The 21,507-nt window shown below is 43.0% G+C and overlaps 1 protein-coding gene across 7 annotated transcripts in view; it reads left to right on the top strand.

Moving 5' to 3' along the window:
- Positions 1–21,507, top strand: part of HECW1 (HECT, C2 and WW domain containing E3 ubiquitin protein ligase 1) — a 200,662-nt gene that overhangs the window by 67,015 nt on the left and 112,140 nt on the right. For all 7 annotated transcript variants that reach the window (XM_081165080.1, XM_081165085.1, XM_081165081.1 and 4 more), the window contains 2 exons: positions 9,423–9,747; positions 20,447–20,554. In XM_081165080.1, the coding sequence (XP_081021206.1) occupies positions 9,423–9,747; positions 20,447–20,554 (433 nt within the window). The remainder of the gene's footprint in view (positions 1–9,422; positions 9,748–20,446; positions 20,555–21,507) is intronic.

Below are 21,507 nucleotides of genomic sequence, written 5' to 3'. Positions count from 1 at the left end.
TTTCACCTTTTATAACAATATTCTGTGGAATCGGATGCACTATTTTTTGTGAAATATTTTCCCATATTGTAGTCTATATTATAGTTCCAAAAAAGATGTTTCCCACTCCTCCAGAAGGAGGAGATTTTTCTTCTACGCCACATCTAATGAGCGCCATTTTATGAGCTCTTTTGTCTTTTGCCAAGTCCAATTACAACTTCAAACAAGGGTTGCGCGGCCAAATAACAAATTACAATTGAGACTTCACCTGTATTCCGTTTAATGTTAATGTAGATGTATATGTATACATCTACAGATGTAGATGTATAGAAGAAAAGAAATAGCCGCTCACCTCACATTAATGAAAACACAATAGGAGTCATTTTCAAAATCTTAGCATCCAGTGATTGTTTCATTTAGCTGATCTTTTTTGTCTCCTTCTTTCCAGAACACACCTGTTTATTGTCCAAATCTTTTTATTTTAGCAAACAGGTATCCCCTGCACGAAGGAACGGCTTTCAGAGAGTTCCCAGTCGGCGCCATGCCAGTCTTGGCACCCAGCGTCCTCTGTCCTCGCATCTTGCTGCGAGCGACAGATAGCGGGCGATCTGCGGGTGAGGCAGCCCTCCCCCACCCTAGGGGGGTTGGCAGAGCTAATTACCCTCATATTAGCTCTGAATTTCTGGCACGACTGGGGGTCCGATCGCATGGGAGCAGCCATTTCCCTCAGCAGGAAACAGGAAGCCCCCATTGTAACAAATTATCTTAACCATCTAAATGTGTTTCTAGTGCAAATATTAATTTCCTGTTTGTTACTGATGAATATTGGCTGTCAGTGGATGCTGTAACTTCCATTTCCTACACTGCTCAGAATGGGATCGTGCTTGCTGGCCTCATCCAGATCTCAGTGCATTCAATGAATGGTAGAAAGGGTACCTCTATACACAGACCACAGCATACATGTAGAGGCTCTTTCCACTCAACCCACAAAGGTTGGGGGCAACACCAGTGCGTGCAGTCATGCTCCTCTTCTCCATGTTCAGTATATCTGTGGAAGGAAACTTAAACGGGTCCCCACCTCTCTTGTTAGCAGTTAATTTCACCTAATAATTGGGAGGAGGGATTAATGGCTTTGGAAGGGGAACCATAAACAATGGCAGCTTCTTTTCTCCTTAACTGTGAGTGTGATCTCTAAGGCAGAATCTACACACATATAAAAACCGTTCTGAAAATGCTTTTTTTAAAGGCGTTTTTAAAAATGCATTGAATTTTCTATAAGGCTCACTAATGCCATCTAGTGTCACATTGTATATTGCACTTAAAACACACTTAAAACGTTTTATTTGCAGCTGTACAGCTGAGTCCAGTGGTACCTCCGGTTACGAACTTAATTCGTTCTAGAGGTCCGTTCTTAAGTCGAAACCGTTCTTAACATGAGGCGCGCTTTCGCTAATGGCGCCTCCTGCTGCTGCCGCACCACTGGCGCGTGACTTCCGCTTGCATCCCAGGGCAAACTTCACAACTAGGGGCATCTACTTCCGGGTTAGCGGAGCTCGTTACCCGAAGCATTCGTAAGGAGGACGGTATGTAACCCGAGGTTCCACTGTACTAACTGTTGTTTGCCTTTGGGTGAGGAAGTCTTCAGAATTACAACAGAATGCTCACCTATGCTATCTTTTTATCATGTGACGCCATATGATCAGATTGAAGTTTTCCTTGGCCTGTCTCTAGGGTTCCAGGGGGAGTAAAGTATAAACTTGTTTCTGCTTCATGCATCTCTGTGAATATATTCAGCCAAGAAGCCAGGAAGCTTCATAGTAGCTAAGGATGTGAATTTGCCTCTCTTGGGTCAAGGCAAATAATGGGTCACCTGTAAAGGCTGAAGCAGCCTTTGGTAAAGTCAGTATGAGTACAGACCATTTGCAGAATCACAGTTAATGAATCACAGTTTAATACAAGTATCTAATCTGACATTAATTAAAAGAATTGGCTTTAAATGACATGAGAAAAATACAGTTGATTATCAAATGACCTTATCTTGATTTATATTGCAAAGACTGCTAGAATTAATGAGAATGTTATTTTCTCAAAGGATTATAGAACAGTGAATGTACCCTTAACATGTGCAAATTCCATAGGCTTGTTATTCTACAGAATCCCAAGATACATTGTTGTATTTATTAGGATTTCTGCTATTTGAGCAATTCCTGGTTACATTTTCTATAGCAAATGTGGAAGAATCAAAAGTGAGACGGCAGGTGTGTCTGTGATCCGACTTTAAAATGAACAAATACTTTGCTTGGTAGCTTGAGTTTGAGTTTTGGAATTTGGTCAGAATAACCTGCCTCTGCATAGGGAATGTTTTGTGACCAGAGAGGCAGAGATTTTTTAAAAGATAGAACAGGTAGCTTCTTCTGGAATGCATAATTCTGTATCATTAAAAGTGACTGTATCATTTACTCACACCCAGTGTGTTAAGTTGTGGGTGAACATATCAGACAACACAGCTATTCTTCAAACCGCTCTTGTTTATTCACAGGCCAGGACAGAACTGAACTGAAGGGCTCAGTCAGCCTGCTTATATAGAGCTCCAGTACCACATTACTGTAACAACTTTCTAAAACTATACAATCACTGAATGTCACTTTTGAGCCTTCATTTGCATAACTATCTACAGTATCCATCCAATCACTGAACGTCACTTTCGATCCTTCATTTGCATAGCTATCTACAGCATCCCCCTGCTGGCCCAGGGTGAGAACTTCTGTACATAACACAGTGCAAGAACACAGTAGAGTTACCTACTCCCAAGTAAAGGCTAAATAGAGGGAAGCAAGATTGGAACACAGAAAGAGACATACTGAGCAACGGCCACAATGGATGGAGGGCTGGGGTCTCAGAAGCCTAACTATTAAAATATATCTATCTGTTTCTCAGAGTATCAAACTAGTTCACTTGCAGCAGACTCGTGTGGTCTCCTACACAGTTTGGGAAGTAATAGACTAAAAGGTACTGCATTTTAATAGACATTATTATGAATTACTATCATTTATGATTAAAAAACAATGAATGAAATATAAACATGTGACACTCAAGGTTTTGCCCACCGACAGTGGCTGGAGATGGTGTCATAACATGTTTTGGTTACAGTACATATGAGACTGCTATGAAGATGAGAATATTAAATGATATCCTCTCCCTCTGCCTAATCTCTGTTGAAAAGTTACAAGGCTCTGGCAGCTGCAAAATTTATTATTTGTTTATTATATTGGCATTGTATAGATAATGTTATAAATGATACATTATGTGGCTTATCAAAACCTTGCTAATTGTACTAATATTGGGACAATGGCCAACACTCCTGCTTGTGTGTTTTCAGTGCTTTAGGGAACTGAGTACTTTGGCTCTCAAGGCTTTGTAAAGCTTTTTATTTACCCAAATTTATACATATGACTCTGTAAAGAGTATTTGTTGAGGAGGCTTCTGTGATGGACAGCAGAGCCAGACCAGAGTCTGGTGATGCAGTGGCTCAGAATTTCACCAGAGGGCTGGAGCCTCTCTCTGATTGGCTGCCATGACAGCTGGAGTAGCACTTGGGGCGGGAGAATAAAAGGAGCCCTTTCCGAGGGAGTTTTTGGATAGGGAGAGATACCTGAGATGGGAGATAGGGATTAGGATAGGGTTTATCTGAGGGAGAATTGGTTCAAATTTGAGTTTAACATCCATTCTGAGGAGATTATCTATAGCTAGAGGAAGGAGGCTTGTAGCTTAGATCAGTGTTTCCCAAACGTTTTTGGGCAACGGCACACCTGTGTACTAAAAAAAAATCTCGCGGCACACCACCATTAAAGCCCCGCCCCGTGACGTCAGCGCGCAGCGTCACGCCGGGAGGGACGCACGAAAGTGAAAGTTTTTTCCCTCCCCCCTCAGTCCCTCGCTCGGAATTCAGCTCGTTTGGGGCATCGCTCCGGCTGCTCCCTCTCCCGCCGCGCAGGAGCGATGCCTCTCTCTGGCTCTCCCTCCGCGCAGGCTGAGGGAGGGAGGGAGGGGCGCGTGTGACCCGTCTCTGCTGGGAGACCAAACCCAGCGAGACAGAGTCGCGCGGAGGCGCCCAGGCAGCGCTGCCGGCTGCGAGGAGGAGCGCCAGGCAGCAGCAGGAGGCGCGGCCTCTCCTCGCCGCCCCCGCCCCGCCTCTCGCCGCCCGACTCGCCCGCCTCCCTCCAGGCATCTCGCGGCACACCAGCCGGTGTCTCACGGCACACTCGTGTGCCGGGGAACACCGGTTGGGAAACACTGGCTTAGATAGTAAGACAGTGTTGAGTGGAAGCAGGCCTACGAATGCCAGGTATTTTTGATCACCTGCATGGAATAAGGATACACTTTATAGACTGATCTCTGCCCTCCCCCCATTAAACTTGATGTATTTGTAGGAATGAAAGAAGGGCAATAGTGGGTAGAAGCAATACTATACAGATGATGATGAGCCAAATAGGTCAGTTTCTGCTCTCATGTACACCCACGCAATTCTTCAGCTTCCAGGGATACGCTCTTCGTCTGTAGGGTTTTGATTAAAATTATTAATGTAGCTTTTGATATCTGTGCCGACTTTTTCCCTTCAGATTTAGAGCATTATAAATAATAAACGATGCCTGTGCATATCTTGCATGCTTATAACATCTCTATTCACACTGCAGGGCTTGCAGATTTCGAATGTGCAACACCCATCACTTGTGCTTTGTTCTTGATCAAGGAGGTTGTCGGGAAGAGAATTTAGAGTTTCAGAATCAACTTTGAAGTGTCAGAGGAATTACAATTAAGATTCTGCTACACTGACACCACCCATAATAACCTTGTTTTCCCGGTTTATGAAAACGGAGAAGCTTGTCACTTTGGACTAATTAAAAGCTATGGACTGGTGGAATTTGCTTCATCCTATATATTTTCTATTTTGCTTATTTTCAAACTTTATGCCTTCAGGGAACCCTTTCTGCATTTGCTCAACTTCCAGGAACCTCTGCATGCCTGCCACAGAATCCCAGCACCTTCTTATTTTATGCATGGGGTCTGTTGTCCGGGTTCACAGTTGCAGAGTGAGGCCAAGAACACATCCAATTTGCAGGTGTGCATTGAAGGAGAAGATGAGTGACAGTGGGAAGCATGTCCTCTATCACTGATTTTCTCATTGAGCAAACTCTGATAAGCAGCCAAGGAATCCACAAGATTCCCTGGCACACAGTTTGAAAACCAATTCTTTATAGCTCAGGTGGCCAGTCCATCACACAGACACCAAGCATGTGACATCTTTGGGAAGAAGTACACCTACTCAATCGTATCCTAGATTCTGCAGACTAAACAACTTGTGACCCACCAAACCAAAAGCCCACAAGAGCTTTAATATTTCTTTTGCTTGCCAGAAATTGCAAAAATTCTTTTATAGGGGAGACTGTCAAGTACCTGGCAATCCTCGGTATATAGCTGTTGAGCTGCATTTGATACAGTGAAGCACAAGCTGTGTCATCCTTATCCTTGATTAAATAAAGAATACCCCTTAACAAAATGGAAATATACAAGCAGGAGAGCTGGAAGGCTTGCCTAGGACATAGAGTCAAACACACTCTTTCCTGCATCTGCAATGATGCCGCACTCCTTGGTAAACCACTTCAAGGTACCTGGAAGATGCAGGTGTAGAGCAATGAGCCTGGCAATGGAGCTCTCATACTTTGGAATGAAATTTGTTGCATGCTTGTGAAAAAAGTTTTGCTTACCTTACTACTCTGTTTATTTTGAATGGGTACTTTTTCAAGGCTTTCTACAAATTTATCCTGTAGCTAGATTAAGTTCTGGAAACCTGTACATATTTACCTGAGAGTAAGTCTTACTGAAGTCACATTAGTGTTTGTGTGTAGGATTGCACTGTAAGAGTATTTTAATACTTCTGCTGCTATGCAGAGAGGAACTACTCTCTCAGTTTTGTCTCAGCCTGGAATTTCCACTTTAGCTGCAAAAAAATTAATCCTGTAGTTTATTGTAATGCTTTGAAACTCAGGTGAGAGTTAAAAGCATCTACCACAATAATTCTACTGTGCATATTCTCCAGGTGGATGTGGGTGGGGCTACTGAATGTTAACTTATAAGAAAAAGTTGCTCATTCTATAGAATGGACTCCCTTTTTCATTCTGAAATATTGCCAAAATCAATATATAATTTTAAAATCCAAATATATTGCTTGTTTGAAGATTGGGAAAGTCGCCGCTAAGGGTTGGTTCCTGTTACAAGGTAGCAATGGCGTCCAGCGCCGCTGCTCAGCCTCCAATAACAAACAGTCCCCCAAGGAACTGTAAGAGGTCAGGGGAGCAGGCAAACCACGCTGCGGCCCCCCAAGACACTCCGGTACCCCCAGAGCCTTTCAAGGGGAGGCAATGCCTGCATTCTTTCCCCTTTCCGCTTGCAACAGCTGGATTGCTCAGAGCGAGTGATTCCAGCTCCCCGATCTCACTTGTGACAACCTGGAAGTCCTGAACATTTGATCTTTTCAACAGGTTTTATTATTCCGGACCTAATAACTTGCTCAGTGGAAAGAACATAGTGAAACAGTATTGTCCTGGACCTATGTTTAAAAGCAACTGGCATTTTCTGTCTCAGAAAAAGCACGTACCTCATAAGATGTTAATGAGCTCAGAAATGTTGAGTTTATATATGCATTCTCTCAGCACTTCTTGATTTATGTACCTGATGGATCAACTAGGGGACATTTAGGCAGCTCTTCTCATATAGACTGGGACAGGTGTGCCAGTTTCCTCCCACTCCCCAAGACATGAACATATACAGTAGGCCTGAAACTTACGTGAGGGTTATATTCTGCGGATTGTGCCTAAAGCCAAAATATAGTCAAAGTACATTGGGTTCAGTCTTTCCTGCTCAACTGAGAAATACTTCTTTTTGTCTCTTGTGCTATGCTGTGCTCTAATTGAAAAATATGTGCAAAGTTTCTTTATGGGCATCATCACTTGACTGCCACAAATAGATTGGATATTGGCTGGGTTTGATAGTTGGGTTACAATTTAGTTTAAAGTGGGACACACTGGATTGAACTCATTTTAAGAAGGATCTACAAAAACGTATTGAGGCATTAGTATGTTCTCTATGTGTCAAAGCATGATAATATTTAAATATTTATTTTCCTGATAAACAATAAGATTTAGTATTTTATACCACATTTACAAGTGTAGTCCAAGCCCAGCATTCTAATTATGTGTAACAATTTCTGCAGCATTGGGCAGGGTGATTCTGTGCACCGATTACATAGTGGGGTTATGGGAGACATGCCATCACTATGCTAGCAGAACAGTGCATGCTATCGTATACAGTGGTACCTCAGGTTAAGAACTTAATTTGTTCTGGAGGTCCATTCTTAACCTGAAACTGTTCTTAACCTGAAGCACCACTTTAGCTAATGGGGCCTCCCGCTGCCGCTGCCGCTACCGGAACACGATTTCTGTTCTCATCTTGAAGATGAGTTCTTAACTCTGGTTCTTAACCTGAGGTACTATTTCTGGGTTAGCGGAGTCTGTAACCTGAAGCGTCTGTAACCCAAGGTACCACTGTACATGCTTTGCCTTTTGGGAGGGGAAATAAACGGTTCAGGAAGTCCCAAAATGGCAGTAAAATGGCAGACACCCCACATAGCCATAGAAACATTCAAAGCCCACCAGTGAAAGACTGTGCCAGTGATACTGCCCACAGTGAGAGGGAACCACAGAACTCACAGCAGTGGGAACACACATGCAGCACATCTCCTTATGTTACAACACACAACACGCAAAATGACACTATAGTTCCCCCATTCTACGAGCCTGTCCCCTTATGCTGCTCACATGCAACATGCAAAGGGAAGGAGAGTCCGTGCAACACAATGGCCCAGTAGCTGCCTGGGCATGAGACCTACAAAGAGGACGCACACAGGGACCTTGGGACAAGGGTTTAAGACCCAAACAAGGAAGAAGAGTGTGTTAATAAGCACTAAGAACTATGGAACAGCCATAGATGTGTGGCCTATTGTAAACTTAAATTGGCATCTGCCCAGCTCAGTAGTGGCCAGTATGGTGTGCAATAGCAATGGAGCTACCCTCTAAACATTGGTGCTGCCACAGCTTACCTGGGCAGTACTGGGATGGCTCAGGGCAGTAGTGAGCTGTGTGGTGCACCAGCGGGTAGCTCTGCCAGTGTGTCCATGCAGCTCTGACCATGTCCCTGCCCCAGCACTGCCCAGGTAAGCTGTAATGATGGTGGCAATGGGAGGGCAGATCTGATGCACTGTCCCATCACACTGGTCACTACTGAGCCAACAACAATCATGAAATGAGAGGAACCATGGAAAGGGAGGGATGGAATGAATCAGTTCGTTTTGAGTTTCATTGACTTGTTGGCAAAATGTGGAGGCCACATGAAACTGCATTCTCCTGGAGACTACTGAGCAGTTTGTTCGTTTGTGTGCAGTGGTTGTCCCCAAGTGCTGCTATGCAGTCGCTCTGCAGTCATTTAGTTTCCTTCACATTACTGCTGTGCCACTAACTGGAATCTTTTGCTGTGGTGTGAAAACAAGCCACATGGCCGAAATATGGGGTGCCTGCTGCACATAAGCAGCTTGCTGTGGAGAGCAGCTGCAATACAAAGTAATTCCAGGCAACCTCTTTGCAAAGGAGTCTTCAAGCCTTGTTGCCCTGGCACCCATTCTGTTTCCCTCCCTCCCATCTGTGATGGTGCTTCGTGGCTGCTACACAGGAGCAGATGGTGTAGAGCCAACTGTGGCAAGGTACTGTAGCTCAGCATTTGAGCACAATAAGGATTCAGCTGATACGCTTACCTCTGGCACAGTATTAATATGGAGCACAATTTTTTTTTACCATCAATATAACTGCAGCCTAGGAATACCAAGCCCAGGAAAAGAGCTCAGCTGGCAAACACCAGTAATTTATATGAAGGTGACTCTGCATCACTTTGCAGAAACAGATGGTGCAGTTGGGCCAGGCAATAAAAGGAAAGATGACTGCAAAAGGAGACAGACTAAGACACTAGTTTAGCTGCCAAAGGCTGGTTATGGGCCAAATAAAAGAATTAAATGGAATGTTATTTTGCTGATGAAAATCCTGTGTTTCATTAATTCAGATTCAAAAGAGATGGGCAATATAAGTTAAAGTCTTAAATATAACCAGCTAATGACAAATGGTTACCAATTATGTAATGTAGCTATCTGCAGTGTGCATTAAGGTTGTAAGCAAAATTAAGGATGTAAGCCTGCATTTTGTGAGGTGGTTTCTGCTATGTTGCAGTCATGCATGGAGGTTTGCTCACTTCCTCATTTTTATTTTCTAAAATGTTGATATATTGGATTCAACAAAAAATGGATTGTGCTTGTCAGTGACTCCCTTCTTTCCTTTTGACAGAATCTGTATCAGAACAGGTTCCTGGGCCTGGCTGCCATGGCATCACCATCTAGGAACGCACAGAATCGGCGCCGGTGCAAAGAACCTCTGAGGTACAGCTACAACCCAGACCAGTTCCACAACATGGACATTGGGAATGGTCCCCATGAGGCAGTCACTATTCCACGCTCTACCAGTGACACAGACTTGGTCACCTCAGATAGCCGGTCTACACTCATGGTCAGCAGCTCCTATTATTCCATAGGACATTCGCAGGACCTCGTGATTTACTGGGATATAAAAGAAGAAGTGGATGCTGGGGATTGGATTGGCATGTATCTCATTGGTAAGTCAGTCCCACCCTTAGGATTTTAAAAATGTATTTGCAAATATGAAGTGTATCTAAAGTGGGCCAGCACAGTTTTTTGACTCACCAAGCGAAACCTAACTCCCACCCACGTGTGTTTTGAACTACTCCACCCCCACACCGACCCAAACCTGCAAAACAAAGTTGGCCACAACAGGAGGTCTATTGAACTCCTGTAGGGCTCCCTTCAAACTGATGAGTGAATGACTTGTTCTAATTACCAAATAAGCATGTGTATTTGAATCCCATGGAATTCAATGGGACTTACCGCATTTTTCGCCGTATAGGATGCACCTTTTCCCCTCCAAAAATGAAGGGGAAATCTGTGTGCGTCCTATGGGGTGAATGCAGGCTTTCGCTGAAGTTTGAGGAGCGAGAGGGGTCGGTACGCACCGACCCCTCTCGCTCTCCAGGCTTCAGGAAGCTATCAGCAAGCCTGGGGAGCCCTGCGGGAGTTCCCGCAGGGCTCCCTAGGCTGCGGATAGCAGCCTGCTTCCTGAAGCGCAGGGCGTGCTGGAAGCAGAGCGCCCGGCGCTTCGGGAAAACATCCATGACCTAGGGAGCCCTGCGGGAACTCCCGCAGGGCTCCCTAGGCTGCGGATAGCAGCCTGCTTCCCGGAGCGCAGGGAGCACTGAAGCAGAGCGCCCCGCGCTTCGGGCAGACATCGGGCAGCCCAACAAGCACAGGGGACAGCGGGGAGGCGCAGCGCCGCCATCCCGTTGTTCCTTGATCTGGTTTGGAGGCTGGCGCTGGAGAGAAGCGCGCTTCTCCCCAGCGCCAGCCCCACAAGCTCGGGGGACAACGGGGAGGTGTAGCGCCGCCATCCCGCTGTTCCCCGACCTAGTTTGGATTCCCTGACCTGGTTTTGGGGGGAAAATAAAGGATTTTTTTTCCTTTATTTTCCCCCCAAAAAACTAGGTGCGTCCTATGGGACAAAAAATACGGTACTTAAATATGCTGTCCTTCATGCCATATTAATAGTGATTTTCTTTGAAGAGCCAACATAGCTCAGTGACTAAGGCGGGCTTGATAAGATGGGTTCAAATGTGAAGCCAAATACATACATTATGGAAGTTCCCCCCACCCTAAAAAAATGTTTAGGGGTACTACTCATACTGAAATACTGCCCCTCATTGAGGCCAAACTTAGATTCACAAAATGTTTAGGGGTATGCGTACCCCTGCGTCCCCCCCCGAAAAAGCACTGCATTATGGTCTTTCAAGATCTGCTTCCCCACTTGTAAAATGGAAGTAAGTGTGGCCTTATAAGAATGAATTGTAAGACAAGCACACTGTGTTTTAAGGACAATTTCAAATGCTATAAAAAGTTAGCAATAAAAGGCTGCAAATGCTTGTTGGGCTCCCCTGTGCCACTGCCCTTCTCTTCTTTTGCACAAATAGCCATGTGCACTGCAATGTTCAATTCATAGTTGCTTATTTGTGACAGGGTGTTGTATCACACTCTAATGTCCACACTGAACACATCCTGGCAGTTCTTGGGGAGGCACCAGGGAGGTGTTACCTGAGGCCTTGCCCTGTGACCTGCGAGCCCATCCAGCTTCTTTCCATCACCACCTCCTTCCTGGCTTTGACTTTCCTGGATCTCCTGTCAAGCCCTCTCTTCCTCCGCAATTATAAGGAACCCTGAAGCCTCACTGTCTACAGCTGTGTCTTGTCAGGCCCCACTGCAGGGAAGAGCAGTAGTATGTCTTGTCTGGCTACAGGCTTGTCTCACAGCCATTCTCTACCAGCAAGGCCTGTTGACCAGGGTCCTGATCTTGCATCCATACAGGAGGGAAGCACAGGGGACAGTGGTGGGTGGTAGTCCCTGGAAGTCCTTCACAAAGTTAAAGTCAAATACTACAGTGTTTGGGATTAATCTACCTGCTTCCTGTTTCCCAAACCAGAAGTGGGGAACAGGTTCTCTTCTTCTGGAGGTCAGTGAGGTCTAGAGATCCTTCTTAGCACTTAGGCATGTAAGGAGAAAATATCTGTGGCTCCTTGTCCTAATTGGGCTAAATCATAGTAAACAGAAAGAATGAGAATAAATCCTGTGGTGTGGTAAAATGGTGGAGTTTGTTTCCTTCCTGCTAGTGCAGAGGGTTGGGTGAGGAGTTAACTCTGCAGCCGTTTTGAGAAATCTCCAAACTGCTGCTATTCCTAGGTCACTTGCTTGCTTATATAGAGATTTAGCAGGCACCTTCAGTGCCAACTTTTAAATGCCTGCTGAAAACTTTCTATTCTGCTATGCTGGTGCAGGCATCCTTAAGAAGGCATCCTTCCACAATGGTTGACTTCTCTTTTTAACTTTTGTTAATGTTTTGTACTGTATGGTTTTATGGTTTTATTGCTGTAAACAGATTTGGTATCTCTTTATGACATAGTGGTATACAAATATTTTTATAAATATTATAAATATCCCACATTTCCATCCTCTCCTCAGTCCTCAAGGTGGCTTAATAATGCAAAAATTCAAAATCCCTTTTACATGATAGTAAGGAAAACTCTTTAAAACCAATTCCAAACAATACCTAACCAAACAAGGGCTATCAGAGACCTAGCAATGCTACAAGAATGGGCTGCCAGCACTGAAAACCTCACCCTGCTTAGGGCTGCTAACCTTTCTTCAACTAAGGAAGGTGCAAGACCCTGTCAGATTATTTAAGAGCCTGAGGAAGTTCACATTGTAATAACTATTATTTATTCATTATTTTGATATAGTAAATTTCCAAGTCACCACACAAGACAACCTGTAGGTGATTTACCATACTTTTCGATGTATAAGACAAGCTTTTTTTTAACTCTAAAATAATGTTAAAAACCGGGGGTCATCTTATACATGGATAGTGCACAGGGGGGGGGGGGCGGGTGATTGGTGACTGCATCAAGGGCTGCTGTGGATTGGCTGCTTCTGCGATAATTTGGTGTGTGAATGGTTGCTGTGGCAAGGGCCGCTGTGGATTGGCTGCCGCTGTGGCAATTGGTCGTGCGATTGCCGGCTGCTGTTGGTGAGTGGGCAGGCGCTTGTTGGCTTATTTGACACGAGCGATTGTCAGTGTTTGTTCGCTGGGTTTGTGATTTTCTACAATTCCCCCCCAAAGCTCTGGGCATTCCTCCCCCCAAAAAGCAGCTCAACAACTTTGGCCATTTCCTCCCCCCTTTTCTTAAATAGTGTATAAAAATACAAAAGAGAAAAAGAAAGAGAAAGAAAGAAAGACTCTATAATACTTGTCCCATACAAAACTATAAAAGTGAAATTATTATTCTACTACATATACATTTATTTATATATTGATATATTGTACTATAGTCTTTATAAATGCATTCCAAATGTCGTTATATTTGGTATACACCATCTGTGTCTATAAGCTGTCTGTATTTTGCAAGAGTTGTCATATCTTCTATCCATTGATTAAAGGGCATCACAAATTTATCTTTCCAGTGGATCAATATCAATATTTTAGTCACAGTGAGGGTGTGAATAAAGGTGTTTTCTTGGTGCTGAAAATATTGTAAAGTGGTTGCCAGATGGGAGGAAGAGTACTAGAAGCAGTTCTGGTTCCAAACTGTGTGTGTAGGGATTTAAAGATCAAAATCAGCACATTTAAATTCAGCTCAGAAACAAATCAGCAGTCGGTTTAACTCTCTAAGCACTAGTGTCTAAGCACTAAGCACTGGACAGGGGTAGCCGAACTGGTGCCCTCCATATGTTGTCGGACTGCAACTCCCATCAGCTCTATCCAGCATAGCTGATGACCAGGGATTGAGAGTTGTAGCCCGCAGTACCCAGAGGTGACTACATTGACTACCTCTGGCTTAGGCAAGTAACTCAGCTGCAATTTGGACCAACTGAAGTTTTCAAACTGCTTTCAAGGCAGCCAGTGCAGCGCATTTTAGTAGCTGAAAGCTTGCTGTCACATATTCTGTTGTTAGGAAGGATATTGTGCAAGTTGGCCCTGAGTTTATTGCAGGATAAGACACAGTATGTAAGATAAAGCATATAAAAACCAGTACCCATTGCTGTATGTGGGATGGTTGTCTCATAGAGTGCTTCCTTGCCTTGTCTTTTGTTACATGGCACCACAACCTTCTTCAAAACAGGGGAAAATGTTTGAAGTGTAGATTGCCATTGTGATTTGTCTTTTTGTGCCTTTAACTCTGGGTCTCTGATATCAGTGTGACGCTGTCAGCATTCCTTTATGCATCCCCAGAAGAGTTAGTGAGTCAGCCTGCAGCACATTTTCTTACTGTTAGCTGCTGCATCTACGCAAGTTTGCTCAAGAGTGAGTGTGGACTCTGGATTGACGTGTGTTAGGCTCTAAAGTCTCTTACTTATTTGAAAGAACTGAGGGATAATCAATGGTATGATATCTTGGAAATTGCAAACATGAGTGAAACTTGCCAGTTTATTTGATTCAGAGAACAAATGGAGAGTGTTTCTCATTAACTTATTGAAATCCTTCTAACAATATTGCAAGATATCCTTCCCACTCCTGGTGAAATATGAGGCCTGTCTTTTTTCAATACGGGCAGGGTATAAATAAAGTAATATTTAATATTTGTTACTATTATATTTATTATTATTAATAATTTATACCCCCCCTTTTCCCTGACAGGCTGATTAAATCTAAAAACAAGCACTGCAAAGAATATAGAAAAATCAATCATTAAAGTTAAACACAGAGAGAACATAAAAAAATTCCTTCCAGTAGCGCCTTAAAGACCAACTAAGTTAGTTCTTGGTATGAGCTTTCGTGTGCATGCACACTTCTTCAGATACATGCACACGAAAGCTCATACCAAGAACTAACTTAGTTGGTCTTTAAGGTGCTACTGGAAGGAATTTTTTTATTTTGACTATGGCAGACCAACACGGCTACCTATCTGTAACTGAGAGAGAACAATAAACATACATGAAATTTATTTAAAACATACCAATAATTACAATAAAACAGCATGGCACCAACCCTTTCATTAAAAGCAGTCAATTCCCAATAGCTTGTTGGAACAAGGTCTTCACCAGCAGAAGGACAACAGGGAGCAAGCCAGTCTGGTTTCTCCAGGGCAGGATTTCCAGAGTATGGGAGCAGCTCCTGAGAAGACCCTCTCCTGCAACAGCACCAAATGGGCCTAGGAGGTGGTAAGACCAAGAGAAGGGCCTCCCTTGAAGATCTCAAAACCTGGGCAGGTTCCTATGAGGGAATATGGTCTTTCAGATAGCTTGGACCTAGGCCATGTTGGCCTTTATAGGTCATAACCAGCACTTTGATTTGTGCATGGAAACAGACCAATAGCCAGTGAAGCTGTTGTAGCAGCTGCAACCAATGACCAGCCCCAATACTGTAGGCCAGTAACCAGCCCCAATCAATAGTTCAGCCCGTTGAAGTTTCTGAGCACTTTTCAAAGGCAGCCCCATGTAGAGTGAATTACATTAAACAGGGTGTAACTAAGGTGTGTGTCACTGTGGCCAAATCAGACACCTCAAGGAACAGGTGCAGCTGGTGAACTAGCTTAAACTGCAAACGCACTCCTGGCCACCACAGAGACCTGGACATCCAAACTCAGGACTGAATTCACAAGTACACCTAAACTGCAAGCCTGTGTATTTGAGGGAGTGCTACACCATCCAGCACAGACGGAATCCCCATTCCCTGTTCTGCCTTTGTTTTATTTAAAAGAGAAGATTTTTACTCAAAAGGGAAAGGGCTAAGCAATCATTCTGCTTTGCCATAATGCTCAAAATAGTAGCTAGTTCTGTTGGGCAGAACAAAAAAATATCCCCAAATTCCAGCTGTTGTTTTAAGTTTCACTCTCCCTAAATGTACTCAGATAATTTAACTTGGGTCACAAAGGCCTTTACATAAAGTCCAGAACATAGGTTAGCCTTTCATTGCCAGAGTCCTTGATTTCATGTGAGGGTAATATTGCACAGTGCTTATTGATATACATTAGGCTTTCTTCTTCACTATCCTTCTGGGAAAACCAAAACATTTTAAAAAGTTGTCTGATAAAAGTTCATTATGCACAAAACCTCTAGGGTCCAATTTCTAGGCTGTATTTGTTCTTCTTCTTTATTATTCAACCATTTCTTTTAAATTTATATCAAAAATATTTTTGACCTAATTAGCTGAAACTCTGCTTTAAAAGCCACATGCTTCTTTCTTTTCTCTTTTGCCTTTAATTTTATTTCCCCTCCTAAAAGGCAAAAATCTCTAATGCTATATGTAATTCCAGCAAGACTCTAATTAGTGAAGTTTCTCTCAATATACTTCTGAGTTTATTCTGACTTTCTGACTGCTTTAGTTTATTCCTTGCATGAGGATTTGATTCCAAGTCCATTGATTCACAATCAAAGCACATGCAAAAAAGGATAGCTTTGGACCAAGCTGCATGTGTTGTGTGTAGGGGTGCAGCATATACTATCCTATAGCTCTGGTATATAACTGCAATTTTTGACTAGCCTTCTCACATGAGCATGCCTGCCATGGAACAACTGTGCATTTCAGAGGATCTCGGAAGTATGCTCGGAAGTGCATCTTTGGCTCACATGCAGGATAGCCAGACCTATTGGGCTTGCCACTCTTCCACTTGAACTGAGAGTGGGCACTGGAATGTATCCAGCGTTCTCAGTATGGCTGCCCATTGTAGGAGAAGGTTGGTTGTGATTAGGGGAGGCCCATCCCATTTCTCTGCCTGAGGCAAAACGGGAAAGCCTTACTCACTGGGGTTGCATAGCTGCAGCTTTTGGGTTCCAGCAAGATCTCACAGGAAGCTGGAAGCCACTTCTCCAGCATCGGGATGGGGTGGGTAGCACCCACAGCAACTCCAGAGAAGTTAGAAGAAGCAGTGATGATGGCAAGATCTCACAAGAGCTCACTGGAAGCTGCTGTCACCGCTTCTCCTTGTTTGACCAGTGGTAGGGGTGGGCTGCCCCATGGGATTTCATCTCTGTCCGCTTCGTGGTGGGCCAGCCTTGGTTCTGGTACTCAGCCTAGCCTCTTTCATGCGTGAATCATGTCAAGGGACATAATGTGATTTCTGGGAAGTTGGGCTGCACTCTTGGCCACAGCCCTGGGCATCAGGCATTCTTTTGGCCCCCACCCTCAGACAACCAGAGGTTGTCATGGTCTGTCTGCAGTGAAGAAGTCTGGAAGCAGCTAGTTGTGCACAGGCGTCTATGCAACTGGTACTCTTGTGCCTTGCTCCTTTCTAAATGTATAACGCTGACTTCATGCCGTTCATGCATGCAGGGGGTTACTGACTTTTATAGAAGCTTGTGTGCTATTAGTAATTTTCTCACTGAGTTACTCCTGAGAAACTTCCAAGGAAGTTTCCAGAGTTTCTCCGAAACACAGTTTGAAAACTACTGATGTTTAGTGTTACCGTCATTCCTTATGCCTGTGTTCAGCCTCCATATAGATAAAGCATACATATAGATAAAGATTTGTGGGGTGTTTTTGGCTTATTGGCTTATGATTGGGAGTAGATAAATTAATGTACCTCAGCCCAGAAAATAGTGGGAATAGCACATAGCTGGACACACAATCTTGGAGGGTTGACTGTGGAGTGGCATATGGGCATATGAAGTGTTACTAGAAGCTGGGTCTAATCCTTTCCATCACCATATAACAGATAAGTGAAGGCTTTGCATGTTATTGTTATTTGCATAGTAATGATGATGATGATGATGATGATGATGATGATAATGATATACCACTTAATTGGCAAAGTGACTTTTAAGTGATTTATGAATTTAAACACACATAATTAAAATATGCCGTAAAACAATTCAGTAAAAAGGTTGAAACAAACACCCACAGTGTTTAAATAAACGTAAAAAAAGGTTAAGGACAAGGACCCTTGGATGGTTAAGTCCAGTCTAACTTGATTATGGGGTGCGGCGCTCATCTTGCTTCAGGTTGAGGGAGCCGGTGTTTGTTCACAGGCAGCTTTCTGGGTCATGTGGCCAGCATGACTAAACTGCTTCTGGCACAATGGAACACCATGACAAGTGCCAGAGCGCACAGAAATGCCATTTACCTTCCTGCCACAGTGGTACCTATTTATCTACTTGCATTGGTATGCTTTCAAACTGCTAGGTTGACAGGAGCTGGGACAGAGCAATGGGAGCTAACCCCTTCATGTGGATTCAAACCACCAACCTTCCAATCGGTAAGCCCTCAGTGGTTTAGACCACAGCGCCACCTGCTCCCACAAGTGTTTAAGTAAACACATGTGCAATAAAGCAAACCCAGAAGATCCAAATGTGGAAACCGTTTTTCTGCATATAATTCTGCTCTGGACTGGAGCATTAGGGCATCTATTTCCAAAGACTGTGCGCATAATCATTGAAGGCCTCCAGCTGCTTCATTCAATCAAAAAGAACTCAAGGTCAGAACCAGGGGACACCTTTTTGCTTCCTGTGCAAAACAAGTCAGAAGCTGGCACGACACATGTCAGTTCATCTTAACTTGTCAAGCCGGCAACACTGATCTGTGTAGCCAGGATTGTTTAATTCATGTGTACACTTTCAACACTGGTGCCCATTCAACAGTTTGTGTGTGAGGGATTGTGGCTGATATGAGTGGGATAAATCATTGATGCAAATCATGCATCAAAGCTGTGAAATTTGCTACAAATGCACTTATTTGTTTGTTTGTTTGCTTATTTTAAAATAGGTTTTCAAACGCTGAACAAATGGAGGGGTGTACCAAAGATGCTCCTCACTGGGGATCAGTTTTGTCTGCGGCTACATTTTCTGGCTACGTTCTCATTTAAAAATAAAGAGAAAGAGCAGACTGAATTATGAGCCATCATTGGTGGTGGGATAAAGTCACTCTCTTAAGTTATTGTTGATAGGAAAGATAACAGCATGAACTCTTCTTGGACAAACTGAATTTTGCACCCTTCATCCTTTACTTTTGGGTTGCATTTATTCAAAAAGACAATCCTTAGTAAGGGAAAGCAATTGGCAAGCAAAGTGAAGCTTAACTCCCAGTCTTAGGGACTCACATGCCCCTCTTTAGTAAATCATGAGTCAGTGAGTAGCTGAAGTGCATGATAGGCAAAAGGTTCTTCCAAAGTCTCTGTCAGTGTTTATACTGGAGAAAAGCAGATTGTAAAAAGCTCTTGGTGCTTTTGGTTCAATTAGATCTAATCCCATTGACTATTTTGCCTTCCTCATCATCCTCAGCACCATATTTTAGTTGCTAGACTAGAAGCAGCTATGGTGCACCATATGTGACCTTGTGCCGGCCATCCTCTCTCTGCCTAATCAATCTCAATTAAAATGTCCTAAGGTCCATGGAGGAAGAGTGGAATAGAAACATTAATTAATGATCTATGATTGTCACCACCCTCAGAAGTTCATGCTTCACATTCCCCCAAACCAGTTAATTGTTTTCTTGCCAGAGGTAGGATAAAAGTGTGGTGTTGTATGTTCATTACTGCATCTTTGTAGAGGTTAGCCTTTACTAAAAGATTAGAAAACCATAATGAATCATTTTCCTCCTGATTTTAAATGTATCTATAACCACACTGGTATCCTCAAGCTGTGCGTCCATGCATTTTTCATTACACCAGTAGCTATTATTTTTCCCTACCAAAAGGTATCTTGTTTCTCTCAGAGATAGAAATTTTCTCTTCAAAAATTATTTTGTGTGGGCAAGATTCAATACCTGTCTTGCTAACACTAGTTCTGGAAATATGGCAGGTTTAAAGTTCACTGGAGCATATGTCTGCAATATAGCAAAATGATTGTTCTGAGGGAAGTCCCAGCTTCCCTTGGGGCCCGAACCTTGTTCATCATGTAGCTTTCCTGAAATCAATGGAACAATCTGTGGAGAAAATATTACTTGAGGAGAGTGTTAAAACTTTAGATAATTGACTGGAATGTAATGGGGACCACAAAGTTGTTGTTGTTGTTGTTGTTGTTGTTCTTCTTCTTCTTCTTCTTCTTCTTCTTCTTCTTCTTCTTCTTCCTCTTCCTCTTCCTCTTCCTCTTCCTCTTCTTCTTCCTCTTCTTCTTCTTCTATACCACCCTTCATCCAAATATCTCAGGCTGGTTCACAGCATAAAAATACAAGATAAAAACACAAAATACATAATAAAAACAACAACAAAACTACACAATCTCCCACAATGGAGAAAGGGAGCCCGTGCTTCTACAGAGGGATGCTGTGGACCCAAACAAGTTAAAAGATCCTGAGATCTTTTTATATCGTTACAAACAGAAGATAAGGAAGTAAATCTGTTTTTTCCTTGATTGCACAGCTTCATACCATAGCTGATGGCTCACATGATGGTATACTCCACATGGGCTTGGTTCATCCAACCCGATAAACCAAACTACACAAATGTGCAGATACCTGGAGAGGAGCTTGCAATCACTTTACTTTTCCCAGGTATATTTTGGTTTACCATGTTATGCAAACCAGGCCATGGAAAACTATTGCACCAGGGTTAGGAAAAAGCTAGGGTAGACCCCTTTACTCTGATGTCTACATTTATATGTGTAAGGTTTGGGGCTTTTTTAAAAAATGGAGGAGTATCATGGAGGGTTTGCTGGTGAGAGATAGGGCACTTTCCTGCCTTTCAGTGATAAATTATTTTTAAAAAAGAAGCTGTGTTTTCAGCCCTTTCCTTTGATTTCACTGGCTCTCTTTTGTTAATTTTGCAGATGAGGTTTTGTCTGAAAATTTCCTAGACTACAAAAATCGTGGGGTGAATGGCTCTCACCGAGGTCAGATTATCTGGAAGATTGATGCCAGCTCTTACTTCGTAGAACGTAAGTATATCATAGTGCTATTACAATCATACTTCAGTGAAAACAGGAAGAGCTGAGCTCCCACACTACATGGGTGTTTGGGGGAAAATTTAATGTGTGTGGCAAAGAAAAATGATCAATTGCTTGTCCAGAAACTATGCTTCATGAATAACAGAAGTTACTACTGAAAGGATGCAGTGGGTGAAATTGCATCTATAACTCTGTATATGTTGGTGTTATTAAGCACGAACATCTCATAACATGAGAGGGTTTCAGAACAGGTGCTAAATACTTCTGTGTTTGGAGAAAAACTATTTTCAAGTTCATTTATATTTATTTAACATCAAAATTATTGAATCTGCTGGAGCTTTTATCCGTGTTTTAGTCTTCTGTAGTTTGGATCAGTTTCTGGCAGAGCAAATCTTCAATCCCTTTCTTGGAGTTTTTGTGGTGTGTGTGCTATTCTGAATAACCATTTCCGAGGCAATCTCACAGAAGTATTTTTTTAAAGGGAATTATTTCCATATTGCATTTGCTGAGCTCACTGCATAACATACCGTTGATGCGCAATAACCTATGTGCTTGGGTTGTGAAAAATTATGTGCTAAAGCATAGTAAAGGTGAATCTTTCATTCTTGCGTCCGTGCCTGAGGGCATCATACTTAACATGTGCTGCATGTGCTGCTGTAAGGAGCTCAAAATGTAGATTAATAAAGGCGCTCCAAACAGGTTGTGCTGTGTGACAACTGGCTGCAAAGGAAAATGAAACATTGTTACAACAAAGCACTGCTTGATAGGAAGTTAACTGGGATAACTGGAACAATTTTCTGGCAGACTTAAGGAAGGTTACTTTAAACCATTTGTGAACAACCTGTGACAGAGGTTTTGAATATTTAAAACTGTGGTTTCAAAATGGATTACAGAGCATACTGTGGGGTCCTTGGAAACTTATTGGGGGTTCCTCAATGAGGAAG

Source organism: Podarcis bocagei (genome assembly GCF_964188305.1).
Source record: "Podarcis bocagei genome assembly, chromosome: 12".
Classification (NCBI taxonomy): Eukaryota; Metazoa; Chordata; class Lepidosauria; order Squamata; family Lacertidae; genus Podarcis; species Podarcis bocagei.
The sequence above is the reverse complement of the archived record's forward strand: the minus strand, read 5'-3'. Positions and strand labels throughout refer to the sequence as shown.